This window comes from Suillus clintonianus, assembly GCF_016758775.1.
Source record: "Suillus clintonianus strain FC179 chromosome Unknown DEU56scaffold_108, whole genome shotgun sequence".
NCBI classification, from domain to species: Eukaryota; Fungi; Basidiomycota; class Agaricomycetes; order Boletales; family Suillaceae; genus Suillus; species Suillus clintonianus.
In genome coordinates this window covers 71,286-91,127 of record NW_024539332.1, presented here as the reverse complement: position 1 = coordinate 91,127, position 19,842 = coordinate 71,286, and the positions used below count along the sequence as shown (strand labels likewise).

The following is a 19,842-nucleotide window of genomic DNA, read 5'->3' as shown; positions in this document are numbered from 1 at the left end:
GGTAGACACATCTGCGGCCCTCTTACCACGGTTGGTCGCCACGACAAGAACATGCGCTTCACCAGCTATTGGAAGAGGAGTAGGCATGGGTGGAGTGGGAGGAAACTGTACCATGGGAGGTCCATTGTCAGAAGCGGCTGAAAGACAACATCAACACTGTTTATACAAGAGTAGATTATAAATATTTACCATGATCAAGCGCACGAAGCGCGGGATCCACCATTTCATCTGTGAATGAGGAGGGGCGCACATAAGGCTCTGACGAAGCCACACAAATGTTGGCCGGCTGTGTCAAATTGGGAGTGGGCAAGTTGGGTGGCATCGAGGGCTCCAGGTCAGGAGTGAGAGAGGGCTCGAGATTAGGAGTGAGAGAGGGCTCGATATCAGGAGTGAGAGAGGGCTCGATATCAGGAGCGAGAGAGGGCTCGATATCAGGAGTGAGAGAGGGCTCGATATCAGGAGTGAGAGAGGGCTCGATATCAGGAGCGAGAGAGGGCTCGAGATCAGGAGTGAGAGTCTCTCCATCCTTGATACGACGCATCCGCTCTTTGGCTTCCTGTGGTGTTATTGTTACAAACTTACAGGTATTGGCCTGAATCGCAAGGACCACGTTCTCGAGGCTCTCGATGCCACCTTTCAGGTCAGAGGGATTGGCCCAGTAGGGGTGGTTCCATCCTACGAGCTTAACATGGTAGCGCTGGACAAGATCATTATAGCATTTGAATTCCATTACTGCTGCTGGATTATTCGTCACTTCGCCTGCAGTGAATCAGCGGATAATTTAAAACACAAAAAAACGGGGCTTACAAAGTGATACACGAAGACCATTTCGAATGGCAGCCTTCGCATTAGCAACACGCTGTCGATGATTAGCAGCTGTGTCTGGATTACAATAAAATTGAGCCATGCATACGGGAGAAAAATGTTAGGTACTAACTCATAATGAGGCCATTGGCCAGTATTGTGCTCTCGAAGTCGGTTGCCATTTGCGCGATGTCCTTGCGTAGATATAGACGAACAAAGTGTTCAGCCGCGGGGCTTGTGAAGAACGCCTTCGGCACCATGGTGAAGTCGGAAACACCACGAACCATAACGATGAAAGCTTCAGCGCCAATGCGTTCCTTGAGAGCTTCGAGCTTCATGAAGTATTAGTCAAACGCACAAGCAAATGTAACACGGCAAGTACACACCTCTTCTCTCACAAACTGGAAACTCCGGGAACATTCAGCAGAACGCGATTTAGCGGTGATATTTGGAGGACGATCCTGAGAGCTCTTTTTGACTTTATCAAAGTCAATTATAAGCTGTTCCTTCTCCTCAGTGGTAAGGCGGTGGTACTCCGTTTTTTCCTTGACGAGATCGGCTATGTTCGACTTCTCACTGAAACTTTTATCTAGGACAGCCGTAGTTAGTGACGAGCACAGTAGTAGTACAATGGGGAAAAACTTACTGGCATTGTTCTCGATGCCTTTGAAGTGCATATAAGCATGCCAGGCACTTGTCTTGTTGTGTTTGCGGCGGTGGATAACAGAACCGAGTGACAACCGCTCAAGGTAGCGGCGTCGAGGTTGTTTGAACTTCGACGCCAACTCTGTGGCCTTCGCATGAATGTAATTTAGAACGGCCTGAATTTCTTGGTCCTCATCGAGGCGCTTAGCCTGTCGCCGCTCTGTCAGTTGCTGACGCACTTCTTTCGATACTTTGATATACGGGGCACGCGCCCGAGGAACCAACCGTCGAGGATTGTGTGAGCGAGCAGTTACTGGGAGCACCATCACAGTAATTCTGACGGTGAACGAGGTGACAGGCTGAGAGGTTGAATAGCATTATAAACGAATCATACAAGGTCAGATTAAAAAAAAAACGGTACAAAAAGTATTATGAGAGCGACACCTGAGAATCAGTCAACATAGCATTCCCGATGGCCTCCGCGTGCTCCCCCGAAATCTCAGCGAGCTCCTGCAATTTCATAATCCACCGCTTTGGAAGGAAATCTTTGCTGATTGATATGCAGACCCGATGAAAATGATCCGGGTAGCCTAGCTCTTCTAGGACTGCCTCCGTTTCAGTCCCATAAGGAAGAAGTGTCGGCACGTTATATTGCCGTGATTCAGAGGGGGACCTAGCAGCGATCAACATGGGTGTGATGGGTGTGGGTAGAGACCATCCAAAGGATGCGCTTTTGCCCTTTGTAGGAGTTGCAGGAGGGTAACATCTCTGAGCCTGGTCACTCATTGGAGGAGGGTAACGTCTATCGTCGCTGTTCGACGGAGGGTAACGTCTATTGTCGCTGTTTGACGGAGGGTGACGTCTCTTACCCTGGTCACTGCTCGAGGACTCACTGCTCGTGGACTGGTCGAGAACGGTAAGGGTCATTGGCTGAGGGATCAATTAGACAATAGTTCGAGTGAGAAAAACAAAAATTTACCTGACGTACACTCGTTGCCGATACGGCAGTCCTCCGACTCGGCTCCTCTTTGCGGATCAAATGACTCGTACTGACCCTCTCCATTGGCTGAGCGATCAATTAGACAATAGTTTGACTAAGAAATACAAAAATGTACCTGACGTACACTCGCTGCTTGTACGGCAATCCTCCGACTCGGCTCCTCTTTGGGGACCAGATGACTCGTGCTGACACTCTCCCGAGTATGCGTTAGTCGGATCTGAGTTGGCTTCCACGTGATTCTGCCATCGTAGACGGGCACGTATGATAAGATGGAGCCTGAACTCAGGAGACCTTCTAAAGAGCCTCGAGGACGTCCATGAAAAGTGAAGTGCGTTGATGATGGTGAGACGGGTGAGGGAACAAGAGGCATGACATCGGCTCGCCCTTTGCCTTTCGATGTTGTCTTGCCTTTCGAAGGCGTTTGAGAGCCACTGCTGTTCCAATTGTTCTGAATCCGATTTTCTGCAAAGGCTCGGGCTAAAGGTGTCGCATAGTCAGCGATAAAGAGTTGAGAAATTTGAGCGATGACCGAGTGAAGCTCGTGATGGTCCAAGAGCACTTTGGGATTGACATAAACTTCAGCCTTGAGGTTTTCAGGAGAGACGTCCAAGCCTGGAGATGTAGCGCCAGGATGATGCAGGACAATTGTTGAACCACCCGTCAACCTATCTAAGGCGGTGCACTGAACATGCGGTTCAGCAGAAGGAAAGGTGTGAATGAGAGGCGACACTTGCCAGGTCAAATATAGTGTGCAAGATCTGCTCTGCATGAGTCGCTCGAGCCCGCCAATTCTTTAACCTGTCCTGCTCTGTAGCTGGCTGAGTTTTAGAATACCCGGTGAGATAGTGTTGGCTAGTCAGTGCGTGAAAGCCGTTTGTCTGCTCTAGATGCCCATCATCACTGTGGAATCCGTGCGTAACCAAAGATAAGAGCGCAGAGTTCCAGCGACGGTCGTGTCCAGCAATTGAATTGAGATGTTCAGGGCAAGGAAGTAGAGCCTTGCACTCTTCAATGCCATTAAGTGTAGGAGATCTGTTGAATGCAGAGGATTTCCAGTCTAAGAGGTTAGAGGACATGATGGACAACGACTGAGATGACCTGGAGGTTGCAATGAGGCAATGGTGTTCGCTTATTTATGTAAGATCTGGCAGCGCAAATATCATCATGAACACGCTACAATTCAAGCTCACTGCAACAATGTATAATGCGAATGACTTACTGTGTTGCACATGATATATAACGACTCAGAACAGTAGTAGCTCACTCTATTAAGTACTGATTGATATACCTGCGTCCGTCATAAATCCTCAGTTGTAAATCAATCATCAATTCACAGATATTAGTGTACTGTCTGAATCACTAAATTCAAAGGTACGCAGCGCATATTTCATTTTCATGGCCAAACGATCTGCAAAATTCTCGGGGCGTTATACTTTCACAATCTAGCATTGAAGGCAAAGGCATTGATATGATATGATGATCTATAGCTATTACATGACAACGGTATGACTATTCTGCGGATTCTGAGTCTACACGGTGATGATCAAGTCCCTCGATGTAAGCTTGTACGTCTTCCAGCTGTTGCTCAAGCTCTACATTGTCTCCGTCTCCCTCCTCTCTATCCTGTTCATGTGGCACAGCTTCGTAGGGAGAGGCACACGCAACGTCAATCCGACCTACACGACTGCCAGGGTTCTTTGGCCCACTGTAACCAGGAAGCTGCATGATTTGCTGGATGCGCCAAATGTGACGTGCGTTGACGGACCGAAGCTGTGTCCAGCGACGCTGGAGTTCGGCTGCAAGGGGTGGGTCACTGGACTGAAGTTGTGCGATGGCATGGGGGTAATCAACGGCATCATCTCGCATCTTTGTGAGTAAACGTCCGAGCTCGACATCCAGCCGACGAATCTCTTCATTAGCACGTTGGTGCTCAAAATATTGCGTGGACGCGTGTCGGTAAGATGGGTTGGCCCAACTCTTTGACTGGATCTCCCCATCTGTTTCCCGTAACAAGTCAAATTCGGCAAGGAAAGAATACTCTACAATCTGGTCCCATTGTAATGGGGGGCGGGGAGGGCTTAGGAGAGCGCCGTATTTGTTGTATCGAGTAAGGGCGTTTCGAATTGCATTCGCACGACTCTTGAGTGCCTTGGAGATTTGAGTGCGAAGCTTGTAACCTACAAAGACAAGTGTTAAAAATGCGAAATCATAGTGTAAAGCCCTACCTAGACCACTCATTTGTAGCTTAGTCAACTCAAGCAGACGCATGACGACAAGGCGTTCAACGTCATCTACAGCCTTGTGGAAGAGCCGATTGGTAATGCGTGACTGTGCCTTCATCCGTTCGGGGTGGTCTGGACCCCATCTCGAGTCCAGCGCCATTTGATGTTCGTAATGCGTGACAATCTCCAGTTTCTGATCACGTTTGTTAGTAGCATTCGCATGACGGCGGTGTATGTCGCCAGATTCCTTCGTAGAATAATTGAGGCGTAAATCGAGCTCGCTGAACGCCACACGCGCAGATTCATATGAACGCCTTACATAGTCATAGTATTAACGTGATCTGTCCACGGCTGAACAAAAAACTTACTGGGCTTCGTCATACTCATTCAATGCTCTTACATAGTCAACTTCCACGGTGGATTCTTCCTTCTTGCGAGCGAGGCGTTGTAAAACTTGGTGCTCATCCTTAAGATCATCTTCGAAGTTGGGCTTGATGGTGGCATTTGATGCGTGGAAGTTGGCGAGGAATATGCTTGTCGTAGAGATGATTGTCAGCGCTTGGACGTAATTATTATAGATGAAGTCAGCTACATTCGGGGTTAGCGTGGAGTCCGCAAAAAATGATGTGACATACATAGGGCTGCAAATTTGTCCAAATCGGCAAAGGCGAAATGTTCGTCAAGCGCTTGGTGACGGTGAAAATCGGTGGCGTTGCGAATTTGGGCTGCAAGTGCATTAGATTCAGAGAAGACCCGTTCACAGGTCTCGAAATCCTCCTTCCCCGCACCGACTTTATACTTCGAATGATGCTCAACTTGGCAAAGTCGGTTGTGGGCGTGTCCGTGGAAGGCGGGCACAACACCCTGCAGGTTTAAGCGTTTTGCATCGTCAGCGAGCGAACTCCGTTGTATAATCTTTTCGAAGGCGCATTTGATATCATACCCGTAAAGAATATTGCTGCCAAAGACGTCCATAAGCTTCTTCACACTAGCAATCGGGTATTTCATCCTGGCAATGTGTTAGCCTGCATATCAAACATTAGATAGGTGGAACCGAAATACAATTCGCCGCTTCGGACCATATCGCAAATTGTAAGGAGAAACCCGTGCCAGCATACTGTGACAAAAATCCCTGACTTCTTGAATATAGCAAACATCTTCTTGCGTGATTCGGGCGCTGCATTACGCCAGCGGTCAACGCATATGGTGGGTGGCTCTGCAGAATCGTTCGAGTCCGGTTCGTCTATCCACGGATCGTCAGGGTCACTAGGTTGTTGCCGAGCAGGTTGCCTAGCTTGACGTGCCCGCGCAGATCGGACTTCATCCTTAAATTGGTCAACATATGACTCCGTGAGCCAGATGGATGATAGCCCTGAGCGAGGGTCAAGACGTTCCTCACCGCTACGTACTGCGGGATCAACCAGTTTGGCTGAGTTGTTCCCATCACATGCGCACAGAATCGAGAAGTCCAGAGTCGGCTCATTGACCAGCTTGTATTGGCAAGCTGGACAAGAATTCAGCATGCGCCAGTTCTCTGTGTCACGTCCAAGGAACTTGTCGAGTCGGCTATTGATGCGACGATGTATTTCGAGATACACGTCGAATGCAGTGCGCATCTGTTCGGCTAGGTGCCGACGATAACAAAGCTAGGGCAATATAAGAATATGTACAAGAGGATGACAAAAGACTCACGTTATGCATGAAACAAAGCATCTTCGCGGCAGCGTGGATGCTAAACCTTGGGCATACCCGATGACTTTGTCGGAACACGTCAAGGGTACGGATGGTAATCGCAACCGTTGGGCGAGTAGGCGAGCTGCCTATGCAGCCGTTATGAAGTAAGGACACGTTGATGAATGGGGAAATGGATCTGAAAGTTTGGACACGGCGCTCTAAGTGAATGTTAGATATGCGAACATTACTGGAATAGACAGCGCACCAAAAAGATCAACAACTTCAATTGAAAAATTCTCTGCCTCGTTGTCAGAGAGTGGAGGTGGAGTGCAGTTTTGCTTGTACGTCAGAAAAGCATTGGTGAGATCGTCGTATTGTGAGGCCCACTCCGCTACGAGGTGTGCAATCCGTCCGCTGCGATTGCGGGTGTCAAGTCGTCTATTCATATATTCAGTAAGAGGAGATTGTGCGCAGAGATAAATGGAGGAATACCGTGTCTTTGTCATTGTAATAGTCTCAAGCTCCCGGTACAGCGAAATTTCGTCTCCAGCATGACTTACTGAGAACCCTTCCTCACCAGGAGGAGGGACCATAGAGTCTACATCCATGAAATAGGCGGAGAAGTCGGTGAGGTCGAAATTGTCCGACGGTACTTGCGACGACATGCTTGGTCCACCACTCTCTGCGCTTAGCAAACGCTCACGCTCCACCAAAGGAAGTTCTGGGAGACCGTCAGTGGAAACAGAATGGAAGTACAAATGAGCCATACCTTTGAGGAGAGCAGAGCGAATTTCACGGGCGTCCTGTTGACGTTCGCGAATGGCTCCAGCACGCAATGTTTTGGCTTTGCCCCCGCCACCAACATGAACAACGCATCGTCTTGAAACCCCGCCCAGAGAATTGCGACTGGGGGGCATGGGGAACAGAGGCGTAGATGAGGTGTAGTGAGTGCTAGCAGTAACAAGGAGGTTAGGGTGTTTCCCACGTTACCTTGTTGATTTGTTGCGGGGGCCACGTGTGCAGAAAGCAGAGCCAGGCCTTCGTGCGTTGATATATCAGTAGAGTGAGGCCTGTAGTCCTCGTGTACTGCCCCAAAATGCAGAAAGAAATAGTAGTATTTGGCGGGATATGAGAGCTCATCGTGGTAAACGATGAGCACGTTGTTTGGCAGCATTGGCGGCATTGTTTGTATTGGCGTGGTGGCCAAAACGGGCATGGGAAAGACATACCGGAAAGAGAAGTAAAGGCTGTTGGAGAAAACACGCATAAGTGACTGAAACCAGCTGGGGCGCACCGCTGGGGCGCACCGCCGGTGCTCCATACGAATGCAGAGGGACTTAATTAAGTGGCAGAAAGAGTGCCGTGAGGCCACTTAACTAATTGAGATATGTGGGAATCATAGGTGTCAGTCTGTTGCTTCAAGCGTAGGCGTGCCCCGTCTCGGAACCATCACTTTGACTGAATCGTCGGGTGCCGCAGATTTCACCCAGGCGTCGTGGAATACCTCGGAGGAGGTCATGGTTCGACCTCTTTGTGTCTAGCATGGTATATTTATGCATCTATGGTGGGTCAGGTTCATATTACAGCAGTCGAAATGGTGCTTGCTGTCCGAGGTAGGATCTCGTGAACGTATTTGAAACTTTATTGACGGAGAAATCAGTATACGCACTCTACAACCGGAGTCGTCGTATTGCTTTCCTGATCGGCTTTCAGATCTTGCTTGAAGTCGCTTCTTCGGTGGTGAATACGGTATATGCCGTAAGAATTACCAGATCCTGTATGTTTTCCAAGCCGCCCCATCAACTGCTGTACCACGGGTGAGTAGCTTACGACTTGGATGCGATGTTTTATTATGGAATACATATTATTCCTACAGCATTATAGTCTTGTCCACACATACCACCTTGATGGGACTTCCATTGTTGAAGCATGTCCTCACTAGGAGCTCGGGATGGGGGAGGACACCGCTTGTATCCCTAATTTTGCGCGACGGCAGTGCGGTCCACTTTGTCGTATCTGGTCAGAGACTTCGTTTCTGGCACTTATTCCAACATTCATTAAGCCCTATAGCACTATGTGTCGTGATGATCGGCTTCTGTCGACTAGATGGCGAAAGAGCAACAGTAATGTTTTTGTGCATATGGCCCTTTATACTCCCGTTCTGTGCTGACTACATGTTTTACTCGTTCCAGCTGGAGTTTATCTATACTTTCCTCATGTGTGAGTTGTTGGTTGAGAACGTCCGATTCGTGCAGCCCACTCAGCTTACTGCTAGGGATGCTGGCTGCTCATGAACACGCAACGGCTGGTCACTCATCCTACACACAGAGTGAGCAGTACTTCCATCCGAGCCTCTGTGCTCAGCACTCATATCGAGATCGAACAATGACATGTCAGTCAACCCCGTTCGGGCTCGCTGTATTTTTAACATCGAATACATCTGGCTCAGTGGCTAGACATCTAGTAGACAATAGCTATACGGTGACCCCGAACCTGGAGTTTCCAGCTCTGCTTTATATTTAATACAGTCTCACGACCATTTAATCTATATTCAAGCCCGTGTATCAACTATCGAGTGCGTTATTATGTTTTGAGAGGTCGTGAACTTGAAGGTCAGTGGCCAACGGGTCCGGGATGTCCTTCAATCATTATCATAGGTCAGATGATCAGTACTGTGACATTTACACCTGCATAGCAGATCTATCCATATGAACTTTTGTGATGTCCAACCTAGAAAATAGGCAAGTAGAAACATCATTGAGACAGGATATCGATGCCGCAAGCTTTACTAGGTCGGACGGGTATATAGTATCAGTATGTATATAATGTATACCTAAGTCACGCAGACTCGTCGCAGAGCATGTCATCATCTGAATCTCAATAAGCATTCGTTTCAATCATACCCCATAACTTGCAACCCATGCGCTGGGACATGCATGATTTACATGCGTGCGCATAGGAGGTTCGGCGTCTAACCAGAGCCTGGGCCATAAACTTACGTACATGGTCCCGGTGACCGGTCCTGATTGATCAGAAAAGGAAATTCGTTGTGTAAGTCATTTGCACCAAACTTATCGCAAGCTTTACTCGATACACCCGTGACACTCTCTTGCAAAGGCATCGCACAGGGGGGAAAAGTAACGATCACCGGTCACAATGGCCACTATCGGGGAGGAGGAAAACGATTGGGAGCATGTAAACCGCACGAACTGGCGTGGTTTAGGACTCGCAGATCCAATCAAGAAGGTCGAGGTACTTTTCATTTTTGCGCGTAGTTCTTCTTGCGCTCATCATCAGCTCCTCAGGATAAATGGTTGTTATTGCCTGCATTCCTGAAAATCAAAGGTTTAGTCAAACAGCATATCGACTCCTTCAATTATTTCGTCGATGTGGACATCAAAAACATTGTGAGAGCCAACAACAAGGTCACCTCAGATGTCGATCCTCGCTTTTGGCTCAAGTACACGGATATTCATGTCGGCTTCCCCGACCGCACCGATTTGGACGCGATAGACAAGAGTATCACGCCTCATGAATGTCGGTTACGCGATATCACTTATAGTGCTCCGGTTCTTGTCACTATTCAATACACTCGAGGAAAGAACGTTGTACGCAGACCTAACGTTAACATTGGACGACTACCGATTATGTTGAGGAGCAATAAATGTGTGCTCACTGGCAGGAATGAAGCGCAGCTGGCTCGAATGACGGAGTGTCCCCTTGATCCCGGTGGTTATTTCGTTGTCAAAGGCACGGAGAAGGTTATTCTGGTTCAAGAGCAGCTGAGCAAGAATCGTATAATTGTCGAAACTGACACTGTCAAAGGGATTGTGCAAGCCTCGTGTACCTCGTGAGTCATTATCCGGATCTCAATTTCTTTCGCTGAAACTTCTTCTGCTTAAAGTTCAACGCACGGCGGGCTCAAGTCCAAAACCTATGTTGCCACGAAAAAGGGGAAAATCTATCTTCGACACAATTGCATTCATGAAGATGTCCCGATTGTCATTGCGTTGAAGGCGCTCGGTATCCAGTCCGACAAAGAAATCCTTCTTTTGACTGCTGGAAACACGGAGGCCTATAAGATTGCCTTTTCTGCCAATCTTGAGGAGGCTGCCAAGTCGGGCGTATTCACAAGACATCAGGCACTTGAATGGATAGGATCCCGGGTAAAAGTCAACCGAAAAGTTGTTGGTCCACGAAGACCTACCTGGGAGGAAGCCTTGGAAGCACTTGCGACCATTGTCCTAGCCCATGTTCCTGTGATAGGCTTGGACTTCCGGTCGAAGGCGATTTTTGTGGCTACCATGACTCGCCGAGTTTTGATGGCGATGGATGATGAGAAAATGGTTGACGATCGGGATTATGTTGGGAACAAACGATTAGAACTGTACGTCTCTTCTTTTCTTTTCACCATAGACAATGGGTCAATGGTACCTAGTGCGGGGCAGTTGCTTGCCTTGCTGTTCGAAGACCTGTTCAAAACTTTCAATGCCAATCTCAAATCGGCAATCGATAAGGTCCTTAAGAAGCCATCAAGGACCAACGAATTCGACGCTTTCAATACGATGCAATTTCAGGGAGATCACATAACTGCCGGATTCGTACGCGCCATTTCCACTGGGAATTGGTCATTGAAAAGGTTCAAAATGGAGCGTGCAGGAGTCACGCATGTTCTCAGCAGACTGAGCTTCATATCTGCCCTAGGAATGATGACACGCATATCTTCCCAATTTGAAAAGACTAGAAAGGTCAGCGGACCTCGTGCTTTACAGCCTAGTCAGTGGGGTATGTTATGTCCAAGTGATACTCCGGAAGGAGAAGCTTGTGGACTGGTCAAGAATCTCGCGTTGATGACACACATAACCACGGACGTAGAAGAAGGACCGATCATCCGTTTGGCATTGATGCTCGGTGTCGAAGGTGCGTTCGGATCTCGTCATACCTATATCTAATGCAAAATTATTGCTAGATATCAGCTTAGCCACGGGCACAGAGATATACGGACCCCATACCTTTGTGGTTAACGTGAATGGCACGATCATTGGACTGATTCGGTATCCGATGCGATTTGTAACAAACTTCCGCAGACTGCGCAGAGCGGGCCGCTTCAGCGAATTTGTTGGTATTTATGTTAATCACCATCATCACGCTGTTCACATAGCAAGCGACGGTGGACGAATCTGCCGACCAATGATCATCGTGGAGAACGGCCGCCCAAGAGTCACATCAGAGCATATCGCGGTAAGATTCTATTTCTGACGCTAAAGCAGATTGGTGAATTCATTTATTTCATTCAGCAACTCAAGCAAGGCGCTGCTTCATTCGATGACTTCCTCCGAAATGGTCTCGTGGAATACCTCGATGTGAACGAAGAGAACGATTCGTATATCGCACTATATGAGTCCGATATCATCGCAACAACCACGCATCTGGAGATCGAGCCATTTACTATCTTGGGCGCTGTCGCCGGTCTTATACCATATCCCCACCACAATCAATCTCCTCGAAATACCTATCAATGTGCTATGGGTAAGCAGGCGATAGGCGCAATCGGCTACAACCAACTCAATAGGATCGACACGCTTCTTTACTTATCCGTGTATCCGCAACAGCCGATGGTCAAGACGAAAACTATCGAACTTATTGGGTACGACCGTCTGCCGGCCGGTCAAAATGCTACCGTCGCAGTGATGAGCTATTCTGGGTATGATATTGAAGATGCTCTCATTCAAAATAAAGTTGGCCACTATTTCCTGTTCTGCATGTCAGCAGGTAATCTGACTTGACCCGTAGGCAAGTCTCGACCGTGGTTATGGAAGGTGCCAAGTTCTGCGCAAGAACGCTACTCTCATTCGGAAATACCCAAACGGCACGTGAGTGGAGCGTTTTGTTGAGCGCCCGTCTTTATCTCATTGCCGATCTTTAGCTTTGATCGGCTGGCAGATGCTCCTTTGGATGAGAACGGGCAAACTCAGAAAAAATATGATATCGTTCAACTTGACGGTCTCGCTGGCGTCGGCGAGCGAGTTGACCCGGGGGATGTCTATGTTAACAAGCAAACGCCAACGAACGCCAACGATAATACTTTCAGCGGCCAAGCAGCTGCGGTCCCATACAAGAACGCGCCGATGTCCTACAAATCCCCAGTTGCTGGTTACGTCGATAAAGTCATGATCAGCGATACCGAAAACGACCAAACGTTGATCAAAGTCTTGATCCGACAGACGCGGAGGCCGGAACTGGGTGACAAATTCTCATCTCGACACGGCCAGAAAGGTGTATGCGGTCTGATCGTAAACCAAGAGGACATGCCTTTCAACGATCAGGGAATCAACCCCGGTAAGGTATACATGTCCCTGGCTGGTGTTCACTTAGTTAACTTTGGGGTCAGATACCATCATGAACCCGCATGGATTCCCATCTCGAATGACGGTCGGCAAGATGATCGAGCTTTTAGCAGGGAAGGTAATCCCCGCCGACATTTACACACGAGTTCTCTGAGCTAAATCTGCTTGGCAGGCCGGGGTCTTAAGTGGTAAACTGCAGTACGGTACAGCATTTGGAGGCTCCAAGGTACAGATACGCTGCCGCCGATCGATCTTGATGACGAATTATCTTACCACAGGTTGAAGACATGTCCCGGATCTTAATCGAGCACGGCTTTAATTATGCTGGCAAGGACATGCTCACAAGCGGTATCACTGGTGAGGCCTTGGAAGCTTATGTCTATTTTGGTCCAATATACTATCAAGTCTGTCGATTCCCTGCGTCATATAAGGTTTCAGCTAATTGATTGTCTCACAGAAACTGAGTGAGAGAAGTCCCACATTATCACTGTCTGTGATTAACTCCCATGCGCCACAGAACACATGGTAATGGACAAAATGCACGCCCGCGCCAGGTACGATCGAGCGACGCTGAGAAATCATGGAACTATTACTGACTTGTCGATGTTTCTCCGAAGAGGGCCACGTGCAACTTTGACGCGCCAGCCTACTGAAGGTCGGTCCCGCGAGGGTGGTCTACGACTTGGGGAAATGGAGCGGGACTGTCTCATAGGTTATGGTGCAACTCAGCTGTTGCTTGAACGCCTGATGATTTCTTCTGACAAGTTCGAGGTGAACGCTTGCCAGGAATGCGGTCTCATGGGGTACAACGGGTGGTGTACATACTGCAAGAGTTCGAAGAAGATGGCTAAGCTCACCATTCCGTACGCTGCAAAATTATTATTCCAAGAGGTTCGTCAGCGTTCGTACACTTCGTGAACAAGTACTGATTGTCTGTACAGCTGATGGCAATGAATATCGTTCCCCGGCTAATCCTTGATGATGCATAATCCTTGTATAACATGATACAACACTACGCTTTTCCATCCCAGGCTTGTACTGCCTAACAGATGTTATCAATCTGCGGCTGCACCTCATTGCACCTGTAACTTCGGAGCGCCCGGTTAATGTGCGCCGGAGTGTAATGATGCTTATGTACAATTTCACTCAGTCAATCCAAGAAAACGCACGAGATCAAAATCTACTTGAGATGTGGAGGACAGCCGATTTTGAGGTAGTACTAATTTGCAGATTTGGATACATCTGGGAGCTGAAACAGTAATTTCCAAGCCTCTGGCACTCGGGTTCCTAACAACTCCACCATTTCTCGAAGCTGTTGAAAGAGTAAGTCTTACATCGAGAGAGATAGCCTATCATAGTGATAGCGCTGATCACAATAAATTTGGCTCGTCACTAATACGATAGAGATCGCGAACTCTGATAAGGTCGATTCTGCTGAGTTCCAGTCAAAGGTTGGGTGGATTCTGATTGACATGCTGTGTAAGGATACATGCTAGTGCATATACGAAAGGATGGGTGAATGGCGGTATGCTGTGCGTCGATGCATGCGTACCAACAAGGCCTAACGTAAAACAGTGATAGTGAAGTCGTGAAAGTGTGCAAAGCTCCGAAGAAATCGAAAGGGATGTGGCTCCGGAGCCCTCGGATGCGAGGAGCCAAAGTACTTCACACCATTGAGGTGCTTACGTCTGATCTGAAGTGTTAGTCGGGGCGCACAGGAGGAGGGTCCAGTAAAACCCCCTAAGGAACTGAGCATAACTTTTTATTAGCCCTGAAGCATGAAGCCTTGACGTTACTGAGTGCGGCGGCCAACTCGGCCAAACCGAATAACAAATGTGGTGTGGTACAGTTGTGTAGGAGAAACATACATATTTAGTCATAGTCGGCTGATAACATTGAGGTTGATTGAGGGCATCATCGCGTTCTGGTAACATGCGCCGATGCTATGCAGAGGTTCGTTATAGTATGGACAAACTGACATGCCAGAGTCTAGGCGTTAACGCACATGTACAACAATATTAATGTGCGAGCTAGCAGGAACCGGCTTAGAGTCCTGAATAATTACGACATCTGCGGGGTGTGGGGTGAGAAGGATTGAAAGCTTGGTTGAGAAACAGCAATTGCCCGAATTTGGGAGATACTTTGTGGTAGCCATACGCGTTCGGCCACCTGGTTACTCTAGACCCCGGATAATATCGATGGAACTCATGCAGATCCCGAAGAGTCTAAACTTGTCTAGACCTGGATCTAGGTTCAAGGAATCACAACAAACGCGTTGTTTCCGAGGCTCAGTTCTTCGCTGCCCGAGGCTGGGCTCTCGGCGTTACCAGGCAGATCCAGTTCAGCGTTGATCCAGGGGCCCCCACAATCGTTGGGAGATTCTGGACCAAAATTCGCGGATAAGTTGACGACGAACAGACAGAGACTTGCCTACGTGTTGGCCTGACCTCTCCTACATATTTTTATTGGCTCGCTCGGAGGCTGCAAGAAAGAAACAGCTTTTCAGTAGGCGGGATGGTCGGAGCTGAATACCGGCGTCGACTTACATGCCCGCCAATTACCTTGGGTAGCTAGTCAGATCCAGGAACGAGATGGAATGATCACGAAAGTACAAAGAGCCCTTGCGGACCGTCATATGGCTTTACGCCGAGGACCACGTGCGCCACCCTTGGCAAGGGTCCGGGCTGAGGATGAGTCGCCCAATCCTGTATCTGGGCACGTAAATGGCTGTGCGGCCCTGCGGGTCGAATTCTGCCCGAAAGTGTATCTGTGATGGTATTACCCAGTATGATCCGGGGTCCTACTTCTCATTATTATGGTGATATTGAATTGTTTGCCCACAGGAAAGGGATGTACCTTTGAATGGGGGTAATTGGAATCTCTCACAGTAAATGGATTGTGTGTTCCAGTGTTCTTTAAGTTCCCTAGCGGGATGCTGTACCCGAAGTTGCTAACTTGGCACATGCGGAACAACTTTGAACACCGAGGACAGTGCCTGTTGTTATAGGATAAACAGCTCGGCACTGAAACGAGTCACCAGAGGCCACCCTGCATAGAATCTGAGCGCTCACAGATGATCAATGAAAGACCGGTCCGTAAAGTCACCGTTCATATGACAGGTATCGGATGGCAGTGTTTGCCAGGTGTTGCCAGCCTGACAAAGTCATCTATTTTTTTTTGAAAGTGATGCTGTCCTGATACGTCATATGCATAAGGATCTCTGCACGCAGCGGCGGACCTTTGATAATAAATGTGAGAGACCTCAAACCTGATAAGTTCCGCATCTCTGGACCTACCCTCTCAGGCAAACCTTTCAATGTTTCAGTCTCAAGGTGACGTGTGAGAATAATGCTCCAAGTCAACTCCAACTTGTGGATGTGACTGCACGTTCACAAACTTCCAACCAATAGCGCTTTGAGCACTGTTCGTCCTGTGACATCCTACTAGTGATAGGCAGGCGAAGTCTTCAGAAATCGGAAGGATATCATTATCGCCAGCATATATTCCTTCCAATATAATTTTGGCGGAGAGCGCAGAGCGGGCTTGGGAAGAGTAGTGCGGCGGATGAATTCAACAAGCTAGAGCGCGTTGTTGAGAGTCCGACAGTCGATTGTACCGTACATTACGTACGCTCGGGCGTGTGTGGACCATTTTGGTGTAATAGTATAAGCGCTCATGACCTGGTTGCAACTTTTTTGACATCCTCCATCTCTTATCCGACATTCTCACCATGAATGCAAAGGGCAGTAGTGCAACTGCACTACGACGATTAATGACTGAGTACAAGCAATTGACCTCAGGAGGTTGATATTTGGCGTCTTGTAAATGATACAGTTCACACTCACTGGGTTTCGGCTTTCCAGGCTCGCCTGATGGGATGTTCACTGCAGGTATATCACCAAATACATCGCAATATCGTTAATAAAATTCAATTTGACCTCTAGGACCAATCTCAGAGTCAGATTTCTTCACCTGGGAAGCGCTTATCTGCGGTCCAAAAGATACACCATTTGTAGGTGTTCCTGCGACCTCTCGCAAGGTGTACTTGATCATGTAATTGGCATTTCAGGAGGGTGGCGTCTTTGTCGCCAAGCTGACCTTTGTAAGATAACATGTCATGATGTTGATCTCGCAAATGTAACTCAAGGGTCGGGCCTTAGCCACAGGATTATCCACTATCACCTTTCAAGATGAAATTCGACCCTCCCTTATTCCATCCGAACAGTGAAACCATCTGCTTAATGGATTTTATCGCCTTACTGATGGTGCACAGTTTATCCGGATGGAAACGTGTGTATATCGATCCTCCACACTCCCGGAGATGACCCTACCATGTATGAACAAGCATCTGAGAGATGGAGTCCTGTGCAGAGCGTTGAGAAGGTGATCTTGAGTGTCATTTCCATGCTTGCCGGTACGTTCATCGGATCTGATCCTTGTTCTACCCTTCTCTTGATGCTTCATTTGACAGAACCAAATTTGGAGAGTGGCGCTAACATCGACTGTTGCAAGTTGTATCGGGAGAACAAACAAGTGAGCGTTGAATCATGTCACGCTCTTGTATCTTATGAACATGACCCTTTCAAATAGGAGTATGAAAGGCTGGTCAGTGAGTCGATTAGGCAACAGTTAGGTGTATGAGTACCGTGATATGTAACACTAGAATATGATACGTTGCCAGCACGTTCCTTGGATGCAGTAATTCGCTGAACTAATCTACTTGGAATAGGTTATACAAGATGACGAGCCTTATTGTAGGTATGGCGGAACTGAAAACTCCCGATCATGCAATATTATTGTGAAGGGGCATGGCGCTTGAAAACTCTGTTGTCATATTCTGGGCCTGTCTTGCCAAATATGTGGCGTTCCACATACTCATTGCGAAACATCCCACGAGGGTCGACCGCCCCAAGTACGCGGGTGAAGTCGTCAAACCGAGGATACAGTCTGCGAAGTGTCTCTGGACGGAGGTGATGTGCCTTAGCCCAATGAGGCCGGCCGCCATGACGATACAGGATGGCTTCAAAGCGCTCGAACAGCATCTTGTAAGGAACCTCGAATCCGTAGGGTCTTCGACAAATCTCAGCCAGTGCAGAAAAGACAAAAGATGACACATACTTAAACTGGACAATCCCGATCCAACAAGTTCTCTGTCCGTTGCTAGGACTTAGCCAGATATCATCCTTGTCGGAGAATCGCACTTCGATAGGGAAATGAGGGCGGAGACCTTTGGGGTCAGAAAACTCGCGCGCGAGCCAATCATGCAAATCATTAAGACAGGCTTTCGTGTTTTCGTAAGGGATGGCCCATTCGGTAGTGTGCTGTGGGTACTATAACGGTGTCAGTAACGTGGGATGAAGCAAAAATGTTTCACATACTCTACATTCCATGTTAAAGATACGGAAGCTATCGTCAACCGCGATAACTTTGGTGCTGACCAGCCATGCTGCAAAGCGGCCGATGAAGATGTTCAGTGACAAGATGTATCTTGCCACAAAAAGCAGAAATTGCACCACGTGAAATCCGATCAACGAATGCCAGAGCCAGCTTCCCACCGGTTTGGCTGGCTAGAAGGGATTACGTTGGAGGTGGACATAATCTGGGCACGGGGAACTCACCTCTACGGTACGATCGGCAGAACTAACTCGCATAGTATCCGCAGCTGGAAACCACCAGAACCGAACATGTTCGGAGGCAGTGACGAGGCTGTCCAAGGTCCGCACACATTCATGAAACTGGATGGTTTGTTGGACCTCTTTGAGGCGAAACGCGGGCTCCACCTCAAGGGTAACCGTCAAGATAAGGCCCGTGCTGCCCAATCCGCATATTGATGCTATGAAAAGATCGGGCCTCTCTTGGCGAGAACAGAACACGCGAGATCCATCCGCCAACAACAACGACAATCCCATGACATGCGTAGAAATAACGCCATAGTTGATACCGGTTCCGTGGGTAGCGGTCGTAACGATACCGCCCAATGTCTGGTCGGAGATCGAGCCGACATTGATCATCGCAAGACCATGGTTTGCAAGTTCGGCATGCAGTGCATCAAGTGTAATTCCGGCTTGAGCGATGATATATCTTTTATCTGCATGGATCTGAATAATCAAGAATCAGCATCAATATTGCGCGCTTACGGGTGCTAATGATAAACCAATGACGAACGCCTCCGACAGTGGGGTCGGGGATGAAACAAAGTTTAACCGAATAAGTCAATTATGCTTACCTCCAAAAGCCGGTCGAGCTTGGTGGTGCGTAGCATGTAGCCGGTGGTACAGGCGAGGTCACTGGGACTATGGCCGACCCCGACTGCTCGGACTACTTTGCCTTCACGTCGAGCGAGCTCTAGAATGAGCTCACAATGATGCTCCGTTTCTGGCTCGAAGATTGCGAGTGGGGAACATGTGAATGTCGAACTCCAATTGGTGAACTTGGCATTGGGAGAAGTATTAGGAACGGTTATTGGCCGGAGGAGGCTATAAAGGTGGGCGAGGGAAATGGCAGAAAGCTGAGGAGTCGATATCGGCGTCGACATTGCAGGAACAAATAGCGAGGATATGGACCATCCATCGCAAAGGCTTTATAAGTTTTTGGGTGACGACTCATATGTCAACCCGATCCTCTGTAAGACAGTTCGGCGAACTCCGAGAAACGGATATGACCGGATGTCGCAGCAATCAAAAAAGTGTGGACGAGAGTGGAGGTAACGCTTGAAGGCAATGTACACTACCAATAGGCACCAGGTCACAAATACTTGTAATCCAAGATCGGGGTCTGAGATCTGCTCACTCACAGACTATTACACTTGCGGCGAAATCGGAGGATTGAACCTGGGATATCCAGGTAGATCTGATGCCATACGTTTGAAGCTATCGCCCCGTGGCAGAAAACGCGTGAGACGAGTCCCCGGATCTGATAGATAAAGCCTGCATCATGGCATGGGGGCGTCAATGCACTTACTCAAAAGTGCTTTGGGATGTTCACATCATCGATCATCGACGACATACCTGCGAATTCAATCACCGCCTCAGGATCGGCCGACCCATCGTCTCCCATCGTCCATCAAAACGGGATTTAATCCAAAATTTTCATATCCCACATGGCTGTCAAATAGCTGTCAATATTTGCACGCATGAACGGGAAAGCCTTG

At 48.3% G+C, this 19,842-nt stretch overlaps 6 protein-coding genes across 6 annotated transcripts; 3 read left to right on the top strand and 3 right to left on the bottom strand.

The window, feature by feature from the left end:
• Window positions 1–175: 175 nt before the first annotated feature.
• On the bottom strand, window positions 176–3,525 carry DEU56DRAFT_745401 (uncharacterized protein; the record flags this gene model as incomplete). Its single annotated transcript, XM_041349146.1, has 8 exons — window positions 176–759; window positions 808–882; window positions 938–1,136; window positions 1,191–1,393; window positions 1,451–1,679; window positions 1,894–2,337; window positions 2,574–3,131; window positions 3,178–3,525. The coding sequence occupies 8 exons, from the start codon at window positions 3,523–3,525 to the stop codon at window positions 176–178; spliced, it is 2,640 nt and encodes an 879-aa protein (XP_041203603.1).
• Window positions 3,526–3,958: 433 nt separating this feature from the next.
• On the bottom strand, window positions 3,959–7,262 carry DEU56DRAFT_760065 (uncharacterized protein; the record flags this gene model as incomplete). The annotated part of the gene is made up of 9 exons (XM_041350388.1): window positions 3,959–4,626; window positions 4,675–4,985; window positions 5,040–5,259; window positions 5,307–5,680; window positions 5,734–6,317; window positions 6,364–6,491; window positions 6,611–6,783; window positions 6,838–7,066; window positions 7,115–7,262. The coding sequence occupies 9 exons, from the start codon at window positions 7,260–7,262 to the stop codon at window positions 3,959–3,961; spliced, it is 2,835 nt and encodes a 944-aa protein (XP_041203602.1).
• Window positions 7,263–7,777: 515 nt separating this feature from the next.
• DEU56DRAFT_829906 (uncharacterized protein) lies at window positions 7,778–8,905 on the top strand. Its single transcript, XM_041354500.1, has 6 exons — window positions 7,778–7,958; window positions 8,006–8,162; window positions 8,222–8,364; window positions 8,416–8,479; window positions 8,538–8,565; window positions 8,621–8,905. Exons 1-6 carry the CDS (start codon window positions 7,907–7,909, stop codon window positions 8,732–8,734), a joined length of 558 nt encoding a protein of 185 aa, XP_041203601.1. The 5' UTR covers window positions 7,778–7,906; the 3' UTR covers window positions 8,735–8,905.
• A 505-nt stretch (window positions 8,906–9,410) lies between these two features.
• DEU56DRAFT_829900 (beta and beta-prime subunits of DNA dependent RNA-polymerase) lies at window positions 9,411–14,043 on the top strand. The gene is made up of 15 exons (XM_041354499.1): window positions 9,411–9,597; window positions 9,651–10,195; window positions 10,250–10,732; window positions 10,784–11,265; window positions 11,315–11,586; window positions 11,643–12,083; window positions 12,139–12,218; window positions 12,272–12,684; window positions 12,737–12,810; window positions 12,865–12,918; window positions 12,971–13,096; window positions 13,150–13,156; window positions 13,210–13,246; window positions 13,310–13,583; window positions 13,634–14,043. Exons 1-15 carry the CDS (start codon window positions 9,502–9,504, stop codon window positions 13,679–13,681), a joined length of 3,432 nt encoding a protein of 1,143 aa, XP_041203600.1. The 5' UTR covers window positions 9,411–9,501; the 3' UTR covers window positions 13,682–14,043.
• A 2,299-nt stretch (window positions 14,044–16,342) lies between these two features.
• DEU56DRAFT_829885 (ubiquitin-conjugating enzyme/RWD-like protein) lies at window positions 16,343–17,366 on the top strand. Its single transcript, XM_041354498.1, has 8 exons — window positions 16,343–16,495; window positions 16,556–16,582; window positions 16,637–16,704; window positions 16,762–16,794; window positions 16,853–16,916; window positions 16,966–17,106; window positions 17,164–17,225; window positions 17,283–17,366. The coding sequence occupies exons 1-8, from the start codon at window positions 16,423–16,425 to the stop codon at window positions 17,331–17,333; spliced, it is 519 nt and encodes a 172-aa protein (XP_041203599.1). The 5' UTR covers window positions 16,343–16,422; the 3' UTR covers window positions 17,334–17,366.
• A 17-nt stretch (window positions 17,367–17,383) lies between these two features.
• Window positions 17,384–19,426, bottom strand: DEU56DRAFT_51372 (L-gulonolactone D-arabinono-1,4-lactone oxidase). The gene is made up of 5 exons (XM_041346589.1): window positions 18,919–19,426; window positions 18,311–18,790; window positions 18,071–18,259; window positions 17,811–18,022; window positions 17,384–17,762 (listed from the first exon to the last, which is right to left on the bottom strand). Exons 1-5 carry the CDS (start codon window positions 19,225–19,227, stop codon window positions 17,486–17,488), a joined length of 1,467 nt encoding a protein of 488 aa, XP_041203598.1. The 5' UTR covers window positions 19,228–19,426; the 3' UTR covers window positions 17,384–17,485.
• Between the last annotated feature and the right edge of the window lie 416 nt (window positions 19,427–19,842).

What these genes read in the sequence shown, in the direction of transcription:
- DEU56DRAFT_829906 (XM_041354500.1), top strand. Translation starts at nt 7,907, where the DNA reads ATGGTGGGTCAGGTTCATATTACAGCAGTCGAAATGGTGCTTGCTGTC. An exon ending in AGAGCAACAGTAATGTTTTT is followed by an intron (nt 8,480 to 8,537) that starts GTGCATATGGCC and finishes TACTCGTTCCAG; the next exon opens with CTGGAGTTTATCTATACTTT. An exon ending in TATCTATACTTTCCTCATGT is followed by an intron (nt 8,566 to 8,620) that starts GTGAGTTGTTGG and finishes GCTTACTGCTAG; the next exon opens with GGATGCTGGCTGCTCATGAA.
- DEU56DRAFT_829900 (XM_041354499.1), top strand. Translation starts at nt 9,502, where the DNA reads ATGGCCACTATCGGGGAGGAGGAAAACGATTGGGAGCATGTAAACCGC. An exon ending in ATGCTCTCATTCAAAATAAA is followed by an intron (nt 12,084 to 12,138) that starts GTTGGCCACTAT and finishes CTTGACCCGTAG; the next exon opens with GCAAGTCTCGACCGTGGTTA. An exon ending in CAGCATTTGGAGGCTCCAAG is followed by an intron (nt 12,919 to 12,970) that starts GTACAGATACGC and finishes ATCTTACCACAG; the next exon opens with GTTGAAGACATGTCCCGGAT.
- DEU56DRAFT_829885 (XM_041354498.1), top strand. Translation starts at nt 16,423, where the DNA reads ATGAATGCAAAGGGCAGTAGTGCAACTGCACTACGACGATTAATGACT. An exon ending in TGATGGGATGTTCACTGCAG is followed by an intron (nt 16,583 to 16,636) that starts GTATATCACCAA and finishes TTTGACCTCTAG; the next exon opens with GACCAATCTCAGAGTCAGAT. An exon ending in GTCCAAAAGATACACCATTT is followed by an intron (nt 16,705 to 16,761) that starts GTAGGTGTTCCT and finishes TTGGCATTTCAG; the next exon opens with GAGGGTGGCGTCTTTGTCGC.
- DEU56DRAFT_51372 (XM_041346589.1), bottom strand. Translation starts at nt 19,227, where the DNA reads ATGTCGACGCCGATATCGACTCCTCAGCTTTCTGCCATTTCCCTCGCC. An exon ending in CTGCCGATCGTACCGTAGAG is followed by an intron (nt 18,260 to 18,310) that starts GTGAGTTCCCCG and finishes AATCCCTTCTAG; the next exon opens with CCAGCCAAACCGGTGGGAAG. An exon ending in ATCGGGATTGTCCAGTTTAA is followed by an intron (nt 17,763 to 17,810) that starts GTATGTGTCATC and finishes GATTTGTCGAAG; the next exon opens with ACCCTACGGATTCGAGGTTC.